Source organism: Aplidium turbinatum, chromosome 3 (genome assembly GCF_918807975.1).
Source record: "Aplidium turbinatum chromosome 3, kaAplTurb1.1, whole genome shotgun sequence".
NCBI classification, from domain to species: domain Eukaryota; kingdom Metazoa; phylum Chordata; class Ascidiacea; order Aplousobranchia; family Polyclinidae; genus Aplidium; species Aplidium turbinatum.
The window spans coordinates 255,320-272,168 of NC_137474.1; the positions used below are offsets into that span (position 1 = coordinate 255,320).

Sequence of the window (16,849 nt, forward strand, 5' to 3'; positions counted from 1 at the left end):
TGGATTGTATTTTCATTGTGACATATTCTGATAGAACGCTACAGTTGGATACGAGAAAGTTACAGTTGGATTCGTCAAGTTGTAACTATTTTGTGATTCGTGCAAGCCCTGGTGCGTTGGGCTTGAAATGGCTTTGGTCGTGGTAGGATTTCTTCATGGGGTTTTCTCTGCCTGCCTTGCTCTTCTTTGCTATGAGCTAAACGCATCAAGATGTGTTCCCCTCACGACCATCAGCACTCTTGATAACGCACCATGGCCGATCTTCATAGCAAATGTCTATTTATACAATTCTTTAAAATATCAGCTAAAGCTATATGGGCTATTGTTCTTTTTGTTTTTACTTATAACATTTTCTTTTATTTCCCCTTCTTAAATTATTCTGAAGGTGTTGCGACCGTATCAAATCCTTTCAACTTAATAACTTACTTCGGTCACCAGCACGTTTTTCGCTTCTACCTTTTTCTCGACCTTTGCAATGTTGACATGTATTGTTTTTGCTGTGATGGTCAGAAATAAAAACAACTGAACTGATTCCTAAACTTTCTTATGAAGCAGGTTACAAGTTTCTCCAAGCAAAGTCGAGGCTTTTAGGTTGCTTGACAAATTAAACAAGAAGCATTGTCCGCTCAGAAAACTCAATTGTTCAAACGTCTGACTTTGCACACAACCAAATCTCAAGATCAAGGGGCACTGCTGGTTCGGTTCTCAGAGTGTGCGCTTGAACAACACATTTCAAGACCTGCTGTTCATCACATCGACAATGTACACTTCACTTTGTTGATGTCGAAAACCACGCTGCAGGTATGCCAAACCGCCAATATCACCTTTCAGAGATTTTCTCAGTCAATCTGAAGATAAAGATTAAAAACCAACCAACCAACCATGAAGACGGAATTTGGACGATAATTCCACAAACGTTTTCATTCAAGATTTTGTTTATGTTTTCAACTCTTCAAGCTTTGTGTTCATTAGCGTTCTGGTAATTGCTTAGTGTAACTAAAAGGAGTATTTCTTTGTCACCACGAACGCGATAATGTTTGCTAGCATCATAGCTCTAATAACGCTAAAGGTAATTTATTGGCGACATCAAAGCGGAAATAAAATTGCAAACGTTTGACAAAAATAAACTGATGTGATCTCTCAAATAAGGAATACTCGCATGACGGCAGAAAATCATTTGTTATTCTCACAGTGACTAAAAAAGCATGGAAGCTGTGAAGAAATAAATCCAATGTGGGTACCCCTGCGTTATTGCTGGCGAAAAAGTGATCAGTCTCCAGATAAGACATTGTGAACCTCCTTCCACCGATGTTTACACGGTCATGCGCGTCATAATATAGAACTTGACCAGGTATTGTCATCAATGGACAGCTTCTTATAACTACTGCCGTCAACCGGAAATCTCAATAGATCAAACAGTCACTTGGTACATTGTCCACATTGATGACAGTACCTCTGGGGCAACTGTAGTCTAATTTTACTGACAACGACGCAAATGAATAACGTCATAAACAACGTTGTTACTCGAGTTGATGTTGATTGGCTTAAGCTTTAAAAATTCGGGTAACTCAAGGTCAACTTCAGATATCAAACCTCGCTGGTCATCCAGCTGCCATGCCTGGAGTGATGTCATCAAATCGAATAAAGCTGCAAAGAAAATTAGAATCAAAAGACCTGGTGCCGACCACAACAGTGACTTCCTTCTGTTCTGGTCAATGTAACCTCAATTGTCTGAGGTCGGCAAAGTTTATAGAACAGCGAAAGTCCAAAATAGACGCATGCGCTCCATACAAGGTAACGCGATTGTGCAAAAAAGTTTACCAAGTATTATTGTACGAGTAATATATCGTCATCCTAGTTACGCTTTTTCTACATTTCAAGGCAATATAATTAATTCTTTAAACAAATTAGAAAACTCCAGGTGTAAATACATAATTTGTGGAGACATAGATATTAATCTAGGCAGCGAAGTCTCCTGCAATATTAACCCTTTCTTTCCCAAGGATGCCATTTGACAACATTGAAATTTAACCGCCATTTTCAAAAGTAATGTGTAGCCAGATGGCTTCACTGGGAAGATATGTGATAAAATGGTAGGCTACGATAACAAACCAGTTCACCTCATTTCAACATACTCTGGTGTTGAGCCAAAGGACAAATGCAAACGTTAGTGCGGCTTCAAAGGAAAGAGTGGATGTTAATCGACCAAACATTGTGAAAGAATATAATCGCTACATGGGTGGGGTCGATTTATGCGACATTTTGATGGAATTGTATCGAATCAACATCACAAGTAATAAATAGTGCACTTTTTTCCCCCGCTACAATCACTCTTCCGGCGTCGGGCCGTTTAAGATGAGTGAGCGGGACGGGTTAAAGATGGGTTGTTAAGCCCTTGGCTGTCTAGACTTTTTCAAAGATGTTCTACGACCGTACTGAGCTAGTGAGACCCACCGCTGCAATCAGTCGTCCCTACCATCAACGACAACTGAGGGCGGTTGAAGAAAGAGTCTCGACCGGTTCTTCTTTCTTCTGACCGTAAGAGAAAGGTTAACGGGAAGGAAATGTTATCCGACAAAGGAATGTTATGCTTTTGTGTTAGGTTATTTGTTTTCGACATGATCATCCCAGGGCTTGAATAGTGGACCGTTTTGTGCTTCATGTGCATGTGTTGCCAATATCCAGAGATATTTTCTTTTGGATGATGGTATGCTTGGCGACATCCATCATGGTCCAAAGCATTGGGTTATTGTTTTGTCCGCCTGGGAATTGATTGTAAAGGATCATGTCCCTTGTTATTTCGATGTCTTCGTTGGTGAGGTCAGACTATTGTTGTTTCAGGCGCTCCCATATTCCTAGCGCAAAGGAACACTCGGTGAGGACGTGGGCCACATTGTCATCTGGTTTTCTGCAGAATTCGCAATTTCCGGGTTGTAGTGATCTTTCAAATTCACCCCATTTGTATCCTCCATGAGCTATCCGATATGATGTGGAGGATAGGTAAGGTGGAAGGAGGAATTTAATTTCCATGCATTTCAAAAGAATCTCGTTCCAAGGGATATTTTTTCCATGTTGGTCAATCTTGTGGATCTTCTTTTCACTTTGCGTTTTCAGATGAAAATAAATGTTTTTATCGGAAGTGTTTCTCAATCGTGTTTCAAGACTGAGTTTGCAAAAGGACTTGAAGATGTTCGCATACGTTTCATTTGGATTTGGGCATGTGGAACGCTGTTAGAAAACAAAAGAGGATTGATGTACCTCATTTTGTAGCTCAAATTAAACATGGCCCATTCGTGCCAGAATTCGGTTGTGTCTTCTATACGTAGGAGATGGCGAATTCTGTCGATGCAGCTTGTTTGAAATTTGCATTGGATGTCCACCATTTTAATGCCTTCATCTTTGACAGGAGGGAGTGTTTGCTTCTCTGGAGTTGTTCGAATGGCGAAGGATGCCAGAGGTAGTTGAATAGGATTTTGTTGAGTTCTTTGAGGTGTTATTTCGTTGGCATCAGCACTGTACTCAGATGCAAAGTGACGAGTACCATGAGAGTGTTGACGGTGGAGATCTTTCTGTAGAGGGAGAGTCTTCGCGGTTTTTTGTTGTTGGCGATCGTCTGAGTTTTTCTGATGGCGATTTCTTTCAAAAATCTAATGTCCCTTGTTATGAATGTGGTGTTGTCCACATATAGTTGTATTTTTATTGTCAGCTTGGAAAAGCGAAAATCGTTGATAAGTTGGTTTTTCTCTATGCGACGGGTGAGCACGTCAGCACAGATTATGAAATAGAGCATGCTGAGAGAGCATCCCTGTCGAATGACCCCTTTTGACGTTGATTCGTTTGGTTAAGGCTCCGTTTATTTTAATTTGCTTTTTGTTTTGTTGTAGACCAAAGAAAGGTAGTTTATCCTTATTGGTTTCATACCGAGCTTCTTCAAGATTCCATAGACAAATGAATGACTTACTCTATTGAAGGCTATGATGTACAAGTCCCTGTGTTGTCTTAGAGATGCTTCCAGGGCCGCTTGTATGTTCATTGTGACATGCTCTATTCTGCGGTTTGGCAATCCACATTTCTGATTTGGACAAATCAGTTTTGTGATCATGGCAGTGAGTCTGTTTGAGAGGATTTTACTCAAAATCTTGTAATCTGTAAGCAGAGAGATCGGTCTCCAGTTTTTGAGCTTTTCTTTTTCATCCTTTTTAAAGATTAGCTTCACTTTTGCTTCTCTCATGGAGGGAGTCATTTTTTTTCAAATAGCAATTTGTAAGCATTTCTAAAATGTCGTATTTCAGGAAGTGCCAGCACTTTTGATAAAACATTGCGCCGAGACCATCGGATCCATGTACAGAATTTTTGTTCTGAGAGTCAACGGCGGTTTTCATATAATTCAATCCATTTTCGTTTGATGGGGGTCTTAATGACTTTAAAAAATCTCCTATCCCCTAATTATTAAATCTAATATAGTTATTACTTTCTAAAACCTCTACAGCTTGTTTCACCCTAAAAAGGAGATCATCAGAAGGCCCTTATTCAAATAGAATCCAATTATTATATATATTAATTATTATTTATTATTATAATTATCTAAATTTATATTACATATTATTATATATATATTTATTATTATATTATTATTATACATATTATTAGATATTTATATTATATTATTATATCACTAATTATTATATATATTCGCCTGTAAGGAATGTTAGTGCGATGGCAAGGTAAAATCCTGGTAGTGAGGTTCCTCTAGTGGAGGGTATTGTCAGTTCAGTTCAGTTGTTTTTATTTCTGACCATCATATCAAAACAATACACGTCAACATAGCAAAGGTCAAGAAAAAGGTAGAAGCGACAAAACGCGAACGTTAAAACGTGCTTGTGATCGAAGTAAGTTATTGAGTTGAAAAAAATTTGGCAAGGTTGCAACACCTTCAGAAGAATTTAAGATATAAAGGGAAAATAAAAAAATAAAAAATGTTACAAAACAAATAAACATATATAGGCTATAACTTTATTAGCCTACATAACTTTAGCTGATATATTGAAGATTTGTATGGACAGTTGCTATGAAGATCGGCCATGGTGCGTTATCAAGAGTGCTGATGGTCGTAAGGGGAACACGTCTTGATGCGTTTAGCTCATGGCAAAGAGTGGATTCGTGCGTTGCTGAGTGGTAAACATTTTAAAGGAGGACAGTTTTCCGTGAGAACCAGCTTAAAAAAGGTAGGGCAACTTTCCTTTTAAACTCAAACTGATTACAGTCATTAAGATCTTTCTTGAACTCAATTCAGTTACAAAAGAAAAAAGGGTATGGGCAAAGAGTGAGAATCGAACCCACGTCATCGAAATGACTACTCCCTAGCCCTTACTCATTAGGCCATGCTGTTGGTGGTGATGCGTTTACTTAATTTGTATCAAAAATCTTTTGAGAAGTATGCTTAGAATATCACGTGCTGAGTCACATGACTGACATCAGCTGATTCGTGGGCTGTACTAAAGTGTCTACCTCTCTGCGTACTCAAAAAAACTAGGTACCCTCCTTCGCATTGAACGGAATAAGTCCCACTTAACAAAAGCTTCATTGCCTTAAGACGTGGCCGAGTGGTTAAGAACCACATACTGGGCACCGTAGTACAATCTCGACGGAGGTTCGATTCCTACTGAAGTCGGAGAAGACCACAACTCCCAATGTTGGAAGTTCGATTCCCGCTCAAGTAACATTGATAATTCGATATGCACCAATGATGATCCCAAACTCTGCGACGGCACTTTTCATTTTCATTTTAAAAATAGCCACATGACGTCACACAGGTGTATATTCACCTTCTGTCTCCCCGATATCCTGAGCCACGTTTCCCTGTTTCTTTCTCTGTTTGGTAGTCGCATCTTTTCTCCTCTGCTTTCGCTGCTGATCATCATCTGCACAATAAAATCAAGATGCAGATTGAAATCATGACATTCCTTTGTGATGCAAAACTCTGTAACAAAGATTATTTTTCAAGGAAATAAACTCTCCTCGGTTATATAAAGCTTACTTGTTATAGTGCAACCCTGATGGGATAACTAAACTGTAATACTAGGAAAGATGGCGCTAGATAGCTGGAAAGATAATAAGCAAATAGATTTGAAACTATCATACTATACTACTATACTTATCATACTATGAAGAAAAGGAAAAGGAAAAAGAAAAGAAATGGAGGTTTTAAACATTAATGGATTTTGTTTAATTTTCATTTGTTTCGGGCTAGTTGTACTGTTTTCAATTTATTGTAATTTTTTCGTTTCGATCCAGTTGTGCTTAGGAGTCCTATTGGACGAAAACCTGTTCCACAACATAAATTATAGCTTTTATTGTAATACTGTTGTGAGTGATAGCCTAGCCAAATCATTTCAGGTTAAGACTCTAGATAAAAAAAAACTATTGATTTGTTTTCTTCGATTTGAAACTAATGTGGTGGCAATAAAAAAGACAGATGGAGATAAGAGATATTAAATGTTCCCACAAACTTAACATAAGTCTCCTCACTGCAAATAGAATTTACAAAAGGTTACCCTGAGGTAGTAGGCTACATTGAGAATGCGCAGGTAGGTATTTAAAATGGTGGCATCAAGACACTAACGAGCAAGCAGTTCGAGATGAGTACGTTTGTTTGGGAAATACTTTCATCAGATTGAAAAGTAGCTTGCTCACCTTCTTCTATTGTGGAAGGCTTCTCTTCAACGATGATTCTCAAGCCGTCTAATGTTGACACTGGCTCGTGCAGCAACAATTCATTTTGCTTTATGCTCTGTGATTGTAGAATTGTTACACAGCACTGCAGATATTAATGTTACTTTTAAGCTTACATTACAAATTAACAATGGCTTGTAAGTAATTGTCTTCAACAACGTCAACAAGTTATTGTCACAGTTAACTTCCCCATCACACACATCAGAGCAATACACAGCTACAAAATGTTGCTCGATAGCCGCTGCCCTTATTGTTGAGAACTTTACTTATCCTTATGGCAACTTATTTCACATTAGTTTCACTCACATCTTTCACCAGGAAGTCTTCCAATTTCAGATTGTACTTCTCAAGCACCGGCTGCAGAACTTCCGCAATAGACTTTGTAGCCGGCGCCTTAACTCCCACCGAACGCTCCACAGACAGCAGGTCGAGACGAAACACTGACTTCCGCTCCACAATAATCGATTCCGATGCTATTGCACAATACGATTGAGCCATTACGCCGTGCCAACATGTTGCACGGCCAGGTTGATGGACTTTTACTAACAAATCTAATTTTACAATGTAGATATTAACGACCTGTTTTAGCCTGATGCGGCTAGTTCGGTGTGGTGGTAGCGATTTGCACCAGCTTTCGGAACACAGTTCCCTAGTCATGTGCTATGACGAGTGGTGTTGAAGTCAGTGAGTCGTTCTTTGATGCAATTCTTTTCCTTGGCTTGAGGCTGCTGTCTGTTGAGTTTATGTGTTGTCAGGCGATGTCATTGTAAAATTTTGTCGAATCAGTTGATTAGTAGATTAGGAACTGCGTTCTGAAAGCTAGTGTAAACCATTATTACTACAGCGAACTCGCAGCATCAGGCTAAAACAGACCGTTAGTATCTACACCAGGCATGCACAACTCAAAACAGTACACGGGCCGTTTTAGGAAAAAAATATTTTTCGCGGGCCGCGTGCTAACGTTGTTGTAATTAGCGTGTAGCCTATTTTATATAATGTGACCGATTAACCGTCGAATAAGAGATATCGTTGAGAAGATGGTTACTGTCAAGAGACGGTTGCCTCTCGCACTACAGTATCTAGTTGTTTTTAACGCTTATCGGCGGTAAAGCATCGGATTCGTTGATTATATAACTGTAACCGTGGAGAAAAGTTTATTACTGTTTTGTTCTATTTATCTCTCATAAGAGCTTGTAACTATGTTTCAACGGTTTTACAACAAAAGTAACCCCTCGACGGTGACAAACAATAACAAATCCAACGAAGTATAAATTCCTAACATTAACAAGAAATCTACATACAAGACTAATATCAAAAAATGAAATTTAATGAGAAACGTTACATCTTTTGTTCGCAACAAGCAAGTCATAATTAGGCGAGATGCTGGAACTTGATATTTTTAGGATATCTTCCAAATGTCCATCAGTAATCAAGGATCTTCCTTCTCTTGTTTTCAATCATAACGCGATTACGGGGTACTGTATATTTCACAAAATGCTGACAACTCAACCAACAGTGAAATTCTGATGTGCACTGACACCTACGGTACCAGACAATACGTTTTGAAAATATTCATCCGCGCACTTTGTGCGGAAACAAGCAACAAAGGTTGGATTGTTGTTGTAAAATTTTTCAGCAAAAATGAGCGAAATCACGGAATATCTCGTGGGCCGCATGAAAAGGTTTCGCGGGCCGCATGCGGCCCGCGGGCCGTATGTTGTGCATGCCTGATCTACACTGTAAAGTAAGCAACGATCATGCTGCTAAAAGCGAAACTCAATTTATTGCAAATGTAACTCCGTTGCAAGCTCTCCTGAGTTGGCTTGGAGTGGAACGAAATGTTGTATCTTCTACTTTGTGGTTTCGGTGGGCAGAACACCACCCACTGTTCCATCAATCAACATAGTTGCAAGAGGCAGATAGACCGGCCAGGTCACACTTCTATGGCAACAATTCAATTGAAGTTAAAAGTTCCACATAATTTTTAAATCGCTAAAATTACGGAAATATTGAGAACCCTAGCTGGAATCGCTCCAAACGCGAGTTGTTTGTTGGCCACATAGCGATTATGACGTAGCTTCAAAAAATGCCGCTGTAGATATCATTTACACCAATTCTAGTAGATGGAAGTTCGGAAGCGATGAGTCCATCGATATAAACTACTCTACGTACCCAATATAGATGCGTCAAGGTCGAGAGAGATCGGACGCTTCGGTTTCCCATCACTGCCTTCTGTGTATTCATCCGCAAAGTAAACATCAATAGAGTACAATTTGACGCCTTTTCTCACACATACGTCATCCAAGGCCTCCCTAATTGTGTCCCCATTTTTAGGGAACATAACGGTGGATGTGTGGTCCCACCAAGTCACGTGACACACTTTACTTGAGTCTGGAAAAATTAGACTGTTGCCAGGCAACGACGAGGCTCTAGAAACTGCGAACGGTGGTTCGGGACCCGACAAATCCTAAACAAAACAATGAAAGCAAAAAATGCAATTTTGTGAAAGTTCGAAAAATCGAGAGTTTTATACAGTCCTATTTGTAAAAATTCTTAAGAAACTACCCTAGCCACTTTATCTGGCCCAGATCTGATCAGGATCTAATAAAGATCAGTACCCGATAACATGGCTGACCGGGTACTACATTTTGTGTTTGCATCAAAGGAAAGTGAGATGTGCGCAGTTTCATCACTTTCCTAACAACTTGTTGCAAGTTTGTCGCATCGCGCGTTTAGGTTCCGCAACATTTGTAAATGTGTGATGATTGTGATTTTGCAAGTGCAAGGAGTGATGGGAAAACTAACCTCTACTTGGTTATCGTTGTCAAGCACGTTCCAAGGTTCTTGAAATTTTGACGCTCTCTGGCTCTTAGAACGATCTAAAAAGACAACAATTAATCATCTGTAATTGTAATGCAGTCAAGTAACAAATACACTCTCGTCTGATGCAGCGATACCCAAGCTTGATAAGAATTCCTGTTCACCATAACGTTCTCACTGGTTACCTGCTCTACACTTTCACATGCCTATTATCCTACCACCAGTGTTATAAGCTATTGCCCTACACAAAGTGAACTCCACCAAAAGACGGAAGCCACCATCTTTTACTTTCTACAACGTTCTTCATATGTCAACTTTATCTTGCTACACGGCGTAGTTTTGTAAAAGTGATGAGAGACACAAAACACTTCACGACCCTCACTAGACACAGAGTGTACATCTCTGACTTAAACGCCTGAAGAAGGAATTTAGACTATCGGCACCCTGGCTGGTTGTTTCAAATACAATATTCGCTGGGGCCTACTGAGATGTTAGCATCTTTCAAATTGCGATAAACTTCACAGTGTCGAAAAAACTTACTTTTAAAGCTAAAAATTGCTTTTTTTGGACCTTTGTCTTTCTTGCTCTGCAAAAATAAAGACTTGTTCATAAAAGTTGTTTGTCCTCTCCATAAATGTTGCAGTTAACAATGTTGGTTCAACGTAATTTATATAGGCTACAAGTGAATATTGATTGTCTGCCGTTTAACGAATTTAGTGACTTGCAGATATTTCACCTTTCTTCGGGCAATTCCAGCATCAAAACTTTTGGAAACTTCCCTGAAGGACCCATTCGCGATGTCGCCCGATTTGACGGATTCCAAGGGATGTGGATCTCCTTCCATCTCCTTGACCACGCAGTGACGGTAGAAAGAGGATTTGATGAATCTACTGTAGCTGTCCAGCCTCATCAGTGTGTAGATCTGCACAAAGTACGCCTGTGATGTCATTAAAGGAAATCAATACTAACACAAGCTTGGTTGGTCAGAATCATATCTGGAAAGCTTTATTTTCTTCAAATGATACTAAAATTAAGGAAAACGCAATATAACAAGATCTGCAAATAAAACAATACAAAACAACTAGTATCAGAAAGGATAATTATCCCGATGAACACCCAAACGTTTCAGTATTCACAAATTTAAGGTTACAACAGAACCAATAAATAAGCCGTTAATATTATAATTTGAGATCTTTGACCAGTTGCCTACCAATTCTTATGTCGCATTTTCATTTGCTGTCGTATAGTTTGAAAAATAATTTTCGTCAAGGAGTGGAGGCAAATTTAATGGCATATTAAGGCAGCAGTCTATCCTACGCAAATTGCAGCATATTAAGGCAGCAGTCTATCCTACGCAATTTGCAGCATATTAAGGCAGCAGTTTATCCTAAGCAATTTGCAGCATATTAAGGCAGCAGTCTATCCTACGCAATTTGATGTATATTAAGGCAGCAGCCTATCCTACGCAATTTGCAGTATATTAAGGCAGCAGTCTATCCTAAGCAATTTGCAGTATATTAAAGCAGCAGTCTATCCTACGCAATTTGCAGCATATTAAGGCAGAAGTCTATCCTACGCAATTTGCAGCATATTAAGGCAACAGTCTATCCTACGCAATTTGATGTATATTAAGGCAGCAGTCTATCCTACGCAATTTGCAGTATATTAAGGCAGCAGCCTATCCTACGCAATTTGCAGTATATTAAGGCAGCAGTCCATCCTAAGCAATTTGCAGCATATTAAGGCAACAGTCTATCCTACGCAATTTGATGTATATTAAGGCAGCAGCCTATCCTACGCAATTTGCAGTATATTAAGGCAGCAGTCTATCCTACGCAATTTGCAGCATATTAAGGCAGCAGTTTATCATACGCAATATGCAGCATATTAAGGCAGCAGTCTATCCTACGCACTTTGCAGTATATTAAGGCAGCAGTCTATCCTACGCAATTTGCAGCATATTAAGGCAGCAGTCTATCCTACGCAATTTGCAGTATATTAAGGCAGCAGTCTATCCTACGCAATTTGCAGCATATTAAGGCAGCAGTCTATCCTACGCAATTTACAGCATATTAAGGCAGCAGTCTATCCTACGCAATTTGCAGCATATTAAGGCAGCAGTTTATCCTAAGCAATTTGCAGCATATTAAAGCAGCAGTCTATTCTACGCAATTTGCAGCATATTAAGGCAGAAGTCTATCCTACGCAATTTGGAGAATATTAGAGCAGCAGTCTATCCTACGCAATTTGGAGCAGTGATGTACGCGTATACAAAAAATATTGACGCCGTCAGCGTAAACGCAAACGTTCGAAAAACCATACGCCGTATGCGTCAACGTAACTTGTAAAAAAAGTTGGCGGCGTCAGCATTAGCGCATACACTAGCGCAAACTCATTTTGTTTGCTAGGTGCCAAACATGGACACGGTATAAAACACTCGAAACAAACAAGTTTTATTTTGAATTTCGACGAAGAAACACAAGCATCTGAAAGTGTTCATCTGACATTTTGCTGCGTTTTAGTTTCAATATGTTTTTGCCCATTGAAAACATTCTTTCAACTGCAGCGCTGGAAGGTATTGGCGTGTTGTAGCGAAAAAAATACATTAAAAAGTATACGTTGACGATATACGCTAAAAAACCGCGAAAACTTTACAGCGTAGCCTCAAGCGACAACTGTCCAAAAAACTGTGGCCGTGAGCGTTAGCGTAAATAAAAAGTCTACGCCGCAAGTCTACAGCGTAAAATTTGCGGCGTATACGTACATCTCTGATTTGGAGCATATTGAGGCAGCAGTCTATTCTACACAATTTGCAGGAATGTGGCGTGATGGTAAATGAGAAATATTGAAGTAACGAGAACCGAAGCCTTCCGGACATGTGTTTGGTTTATGCACAAATGAAATGTATTTTTTTACATTATTATTCTGCATTACCCATTTCTTACAGTTTCTTGGCAAGGGATTTGATTGCAATGTTTTTTCACAATGTGTTCCGTTTGGAGTACGACTAGAATGTGATTTTAGTAAGCAAATCCAAGCAACAACACGGTTTTTGGCATGATATAATAGAAAAAAAAACTTGTGAACGTTTTCGGCTATACATTTACCCCTTGCCAAGCTTTTTTAAAACTGAAATGCATTTTCAAGTTTTCTTAAGACAATCGATTGGGATTACTACATGCCTAGCTGGCAGATTTCATATAGTTATCTTTCACTGCAATATTCAATAATTCAGTGTCAAACCAAACCAGATTATTTATTCATGGTTGGAATACATATCGCAACAAAACAAACTAATATGCATTGCAGCCTAGGAAAAAGAAGATTCAAAAAACTTTTTAGTTTACCTATAAAGCACAACATTACTTTGTGGTTTTATAACTTTTTATCATATTATCTCATTACTAAGCCAAACCACTTAAAGCGCAAAATATTCAATTCATCAAACTTTGGCTTTCTCACATCTAACTTAAAGTGGTCACCTGTTCTTGTTGGGTCGAAAATATATTTGGATTAGGAGAAGAAGTCAATGCTTCTTCAGCTAACTGCTGTCCTTGGCTATCTATATTCACAGACATCAAAGCGTCCGGTGCCAAAAACCTGCACAAGAAATCACCGTTAATTGTGAAAACTTATATACTCTGTGATGTAGATTGCAACGAAATTCTGCACAGGATAAGGGACCACTGCTTTGTATATGACGTCATACATCCTTACGTCATACCACATGTCATTGCTAATGATCAGTAAGTGACATCATACCTATCGTAGATGCTAACAATGTCAGCTTTCATTTTAGCTTCGTCTGTTGAAGTTCGCAATTTTTCGCAAGCCTTCCAAAACAAAATGTTTTCTTCGGAAAACTCCTTGCGGAGAAACGCCTGAAATACATTTGCATCATCACAGAGCGAGCAGTTGCGTCATCACAGAGCGAGCAGTTGCGTCATCACAGCGTAAACGGCTCAAGGAACTTCATGATCTCGTTAAAGCTAAACTTTATTATCAAAACTATTTCATACCTTGAAATATTTCACTCCTAGCTCATCTTCTAACAATTTATCAAAAGAAACAGCCCAGTGAGAAATTCTTCCAGCTGTCACGTTATCGCTTAATGACGTCATGGTAGAAAGGAGTGTTTTGTTTTGGTCATGGTGGCTGCCATGATGATTTGCATAAAGGCTGCTGTCACTATTGAGGCTTTCCACACTTGATGCTTCACGGGTCAATCCTGGAAAGGAACATCCTCACTAGTCAATTTATGAAGGGAACGTTCCCACTATGACGTGCAAGCAAAAACCAAGCAACACAACTGCATTTAAGTATACATTTAATTTAAGCACTTAAACTGCAGCATCACCACTTCAACAAGTCATTATTTAAGGATTATTTTTGAGCCTTTCTTCCTATATCAAATCTCAAGTTTTACCACCAGTCATCTGAACCATCACCTGAACCTGTGGAAGAAGTAAGTTGCTGATCGGTGGCACAGAAGAAAAACAACTTTCTATTTGAGTCGTGGTGGAGCAACATCTTTAACCGTTCTGTGATGTTGCGTAAATTCAGAAACAAGAAGGTTTGAATGCCATACAAGTATTGAAACTTACTTTCGTCTGTAGTGGTAATATGGTGTAAAGATTTTCTGTCACTTTTTAGTAACTCAATCTGTTGGCTACACCGTCTGTTAAAACTCATCGAATGAGGTGTTGCTTTGATCTTTCCTTGCTGTGAAATTTATATTTAGACAATTTCACAAGTCTAAACTATGTGGATTTATTGCCCTGGATTATATTGAAATAATGGAGGCTGAAAAAGATTTGATATATCTTTGGAAAGCAGCAACAGAAGAAACTTTAAATTTTTTGGGCCCAGAACTGCGGACTCTTTAGAAAAGGTAATGAAATAGTGTAAAGCTAAAACACAAAAAATTATTTTCAATAAAGACTTTAAGAGATATTACACCACGACCATAACAAGCTAAGGAATACTATTAAAACCTGCATGGAAGATATCCTGTTGCAAGAATATAATAAGCAAGGAGCACATAAGCAAACAATGTAAGAAACGAACGCTGCACTTTAACACAAGCTGGATAGAAATGACGCCCCTCCAGCAAACAACTGCTTGTTATGACGTCCCTCCAGCAAACAACTGCTTGTTATGACGTCCCTCCAGCAAACAACTGCTTGTTATGACGTTCCTCCAACAAACAACTGTTTGTTGAGATTATGGTTTGAGACTTTTTACCTGCAATGCCTCATGAACTTTTGATTCAAACTCTGACAAGAACAATATTCAGCAACAATGCAACTCAGCTGATTTGATTTTCATGAATGAAACCAACACCTGACAATGACACGCGCAACTGTCTCTATTCATTGTGACGTCGCAATTGATACGTCAAATCACGTAATATTATAATGTAAACAAACACTACGTCACGTTAGCAATAAAGTGCAAGTGACGTTGGTTTCCCGGTATTTTAGCTTCCTTTAATCCAGCCGCTTCCTATGTTTACATTCACCTTCCCTTCCGTGTATATGTGGTCATCAACAAAACATCAATAGAATATTATGCTGGGTTGAGAAGCGAAAGAATATTTATCTGCCAACAAACTAAAATCTTCTAAAATTCCCCATCAACTTCCTGACTGGCTGTCCACTCACAAGTTTCCTGCTAAGCAATATCTTTGTCAAAAACGTCACGCAACGTTGTAAAGATGTTCACCGCCAACCATCTGGGACTGAACAGTAGATGGCCATGAGTCACTCTGCTGACGACCAGATGAGTCAAGACATGGATTGCATCACTTCACGATAATGAGATACTTTCACAAATAAATTAGTTATTTTTTTAAATCAAACGATATTTTCTCACATCTCTCAAATATCTTCGAATTGGTCCCTGAACAAACTTTAAAGATTGTGTGCAACTTTTTTGACAAAACTTTTATCGTTTTTTTTTTCTTTTTGCAAATTCTACCAAAACTTCTCAAAATTAATTTCCAGAAATGAAGAAAGTCGACGGCGGCTACCTGCTTGATTGGACTGAGAAGAAGGTTTGTCTAAAATTTTCCTTTGCAAGAAATAAACGAAACATTAAAAGTGGATATACCAAGTTATTGATATGATCGTTGTATCGCGAAGCAACAACCTTCCATGCCCAGTTTACATAGGCGCCGTGGTCGCTGTTATACTGGAGAGAGCATGGGTTAGTATAACAACCACCATTTCCGATGTTCAGTTGTCAACAAGATAGTGACGTAAATATTGCGTCATTAGCAACTCTGCGATCAAAATATCTCTCGTTTCTTGCATTTATGAAGAATAATCATCGAATACAGGGGTGTGCAATATATGGCCTAATTGCCACACCACCGCCAGAGCACCACCAGCACCGCCGCTGGTGTGTCCCTCACCGATGTCGTCATTACTGTCGTCACCTTCTTCCAAAACTGACGTTGGAGAGATCTACAGAGAAACTATGTAACATATCTCAGATATCAGAAATACCACATATCTCACTAACCCTTCATCGATGAGTGAATGAATTAGGTGTCCAATCACAAAATTATTCAAAATTTTTTGAAGTGTTTGATTTATTGTTTATGAGTCTCGTAAAAATTAGCCTATTAAAAATATTAATTATCAAATCATAAAAATTTCTCTCGTGAATAACTTTTTTATCGTATCTAGGGTTACGCTCGGTATTTGAAAATTTAGAGAAGGCAAGGAGGTCAATCTTCTAGTCCACATTCAGGCATGCCTTTAAATGTCATCCACAGTGGTCGACCTCCATCCACAGTGTTAGATGGTTAGATACTGTTAAGATGTTTGCTTAGTTTATTTGACAAAATATTTGGTAATATTGAAGTTGTTTGTTCAATCTCCTTCAAGAGTTTTGACTCAAACATCAACTTTGGAACTAAACAGCAATTTGCATAATCACCAAACAAATGAACGCAAAGTGTTGGAATTATTAACAAGTCTTTTATAGTTTGAATAAATATTGACTTCCCGAGCGTTCACTGGCTCAGAAACTTTCGTTTCATTAATTATATCCAACTGATGTGAGGATAACAAATGCCTAAGCAAAAGCTTGAGCAACTTAAGAATATTTTCAGTTTGATTAAAATTTAAAGTAAGCTTGTCACAATTCATCATCAATATTATCAATTTAATTTAATAACTGTCAAATTGTTGCCGTGAGAGTCTGGAGTTAGTCGCTGTTGCAGTACAACAAAGAAAGGGCATTTGAGGAACTTCCAAATAAGTAAAAAATATAAAAGTTGTAGTGCTAC

The 16,849-nt window shown here is 38.7% G+C and overlaps 1 protein-coding gene across 1 annotated transcript; it reads right to left on the reverse strand.

The window, feature by feature from the left end:
• Positions 1–1,163: 1,163 nt before the first annotated feature.
• LOC145765993 (regulator of G-protein signaling 12-like) lies at positions 1,164–14,082 on the reverse strand. Its single transcript, XM_082577646.1, has 12 exons — positions 14,001–14,082; positions 13,572–13,780; positions 13,315–13,433; positions 13,035–13,152; positions 10,289–10,474; positions 10,093–10,138; positions 9,538–9,611; positions 8,905–9,199; positions 7,039–7,205; positions 6,694–6,790; positions 5,826–5,921; positions 1,164–1,647 (listed from the first exon to the last, which is right to left on the reverse strand). The coding sequence occupies exons 1-12, from the start codon at positions 14,080–14,082 to the stop codon at positions 1,478–1,480; spliced, it is 1,659 nt and encodes a 552-aa protein (XP_082433772.1). The 3' UTR covers positions 1,164–1,477.
• Positions 14,083–16,849: the final 2,767 nt, after the last annotated feature.

Excerpts from the sequence above, each read along its gene's own strand:
- LOC145765993 (XM_082577646.1), bottom strand. The coding sequence starts at position 14,082 with ATGTTGCTCCACCACGACTCAAATAGAAAGTTGTTTTTCTTCTGTGCC. Across the intron at positions 9,612-10,092 it reads AGCAATTTTTAGCTTTAAAA|ATCGTTCTAAGAGCCAGAGA; the intron begins GTAAGTTTTTTC and ends TTGTCTTTTTAG. Across the intron at positions 1,648-5,825 it reads GGATATCGGGGAGACAGAAG|CTTTATTCGATTTGATGACA; the intron begins GTGAATATACAC and ends TTTTCTTTGCAG.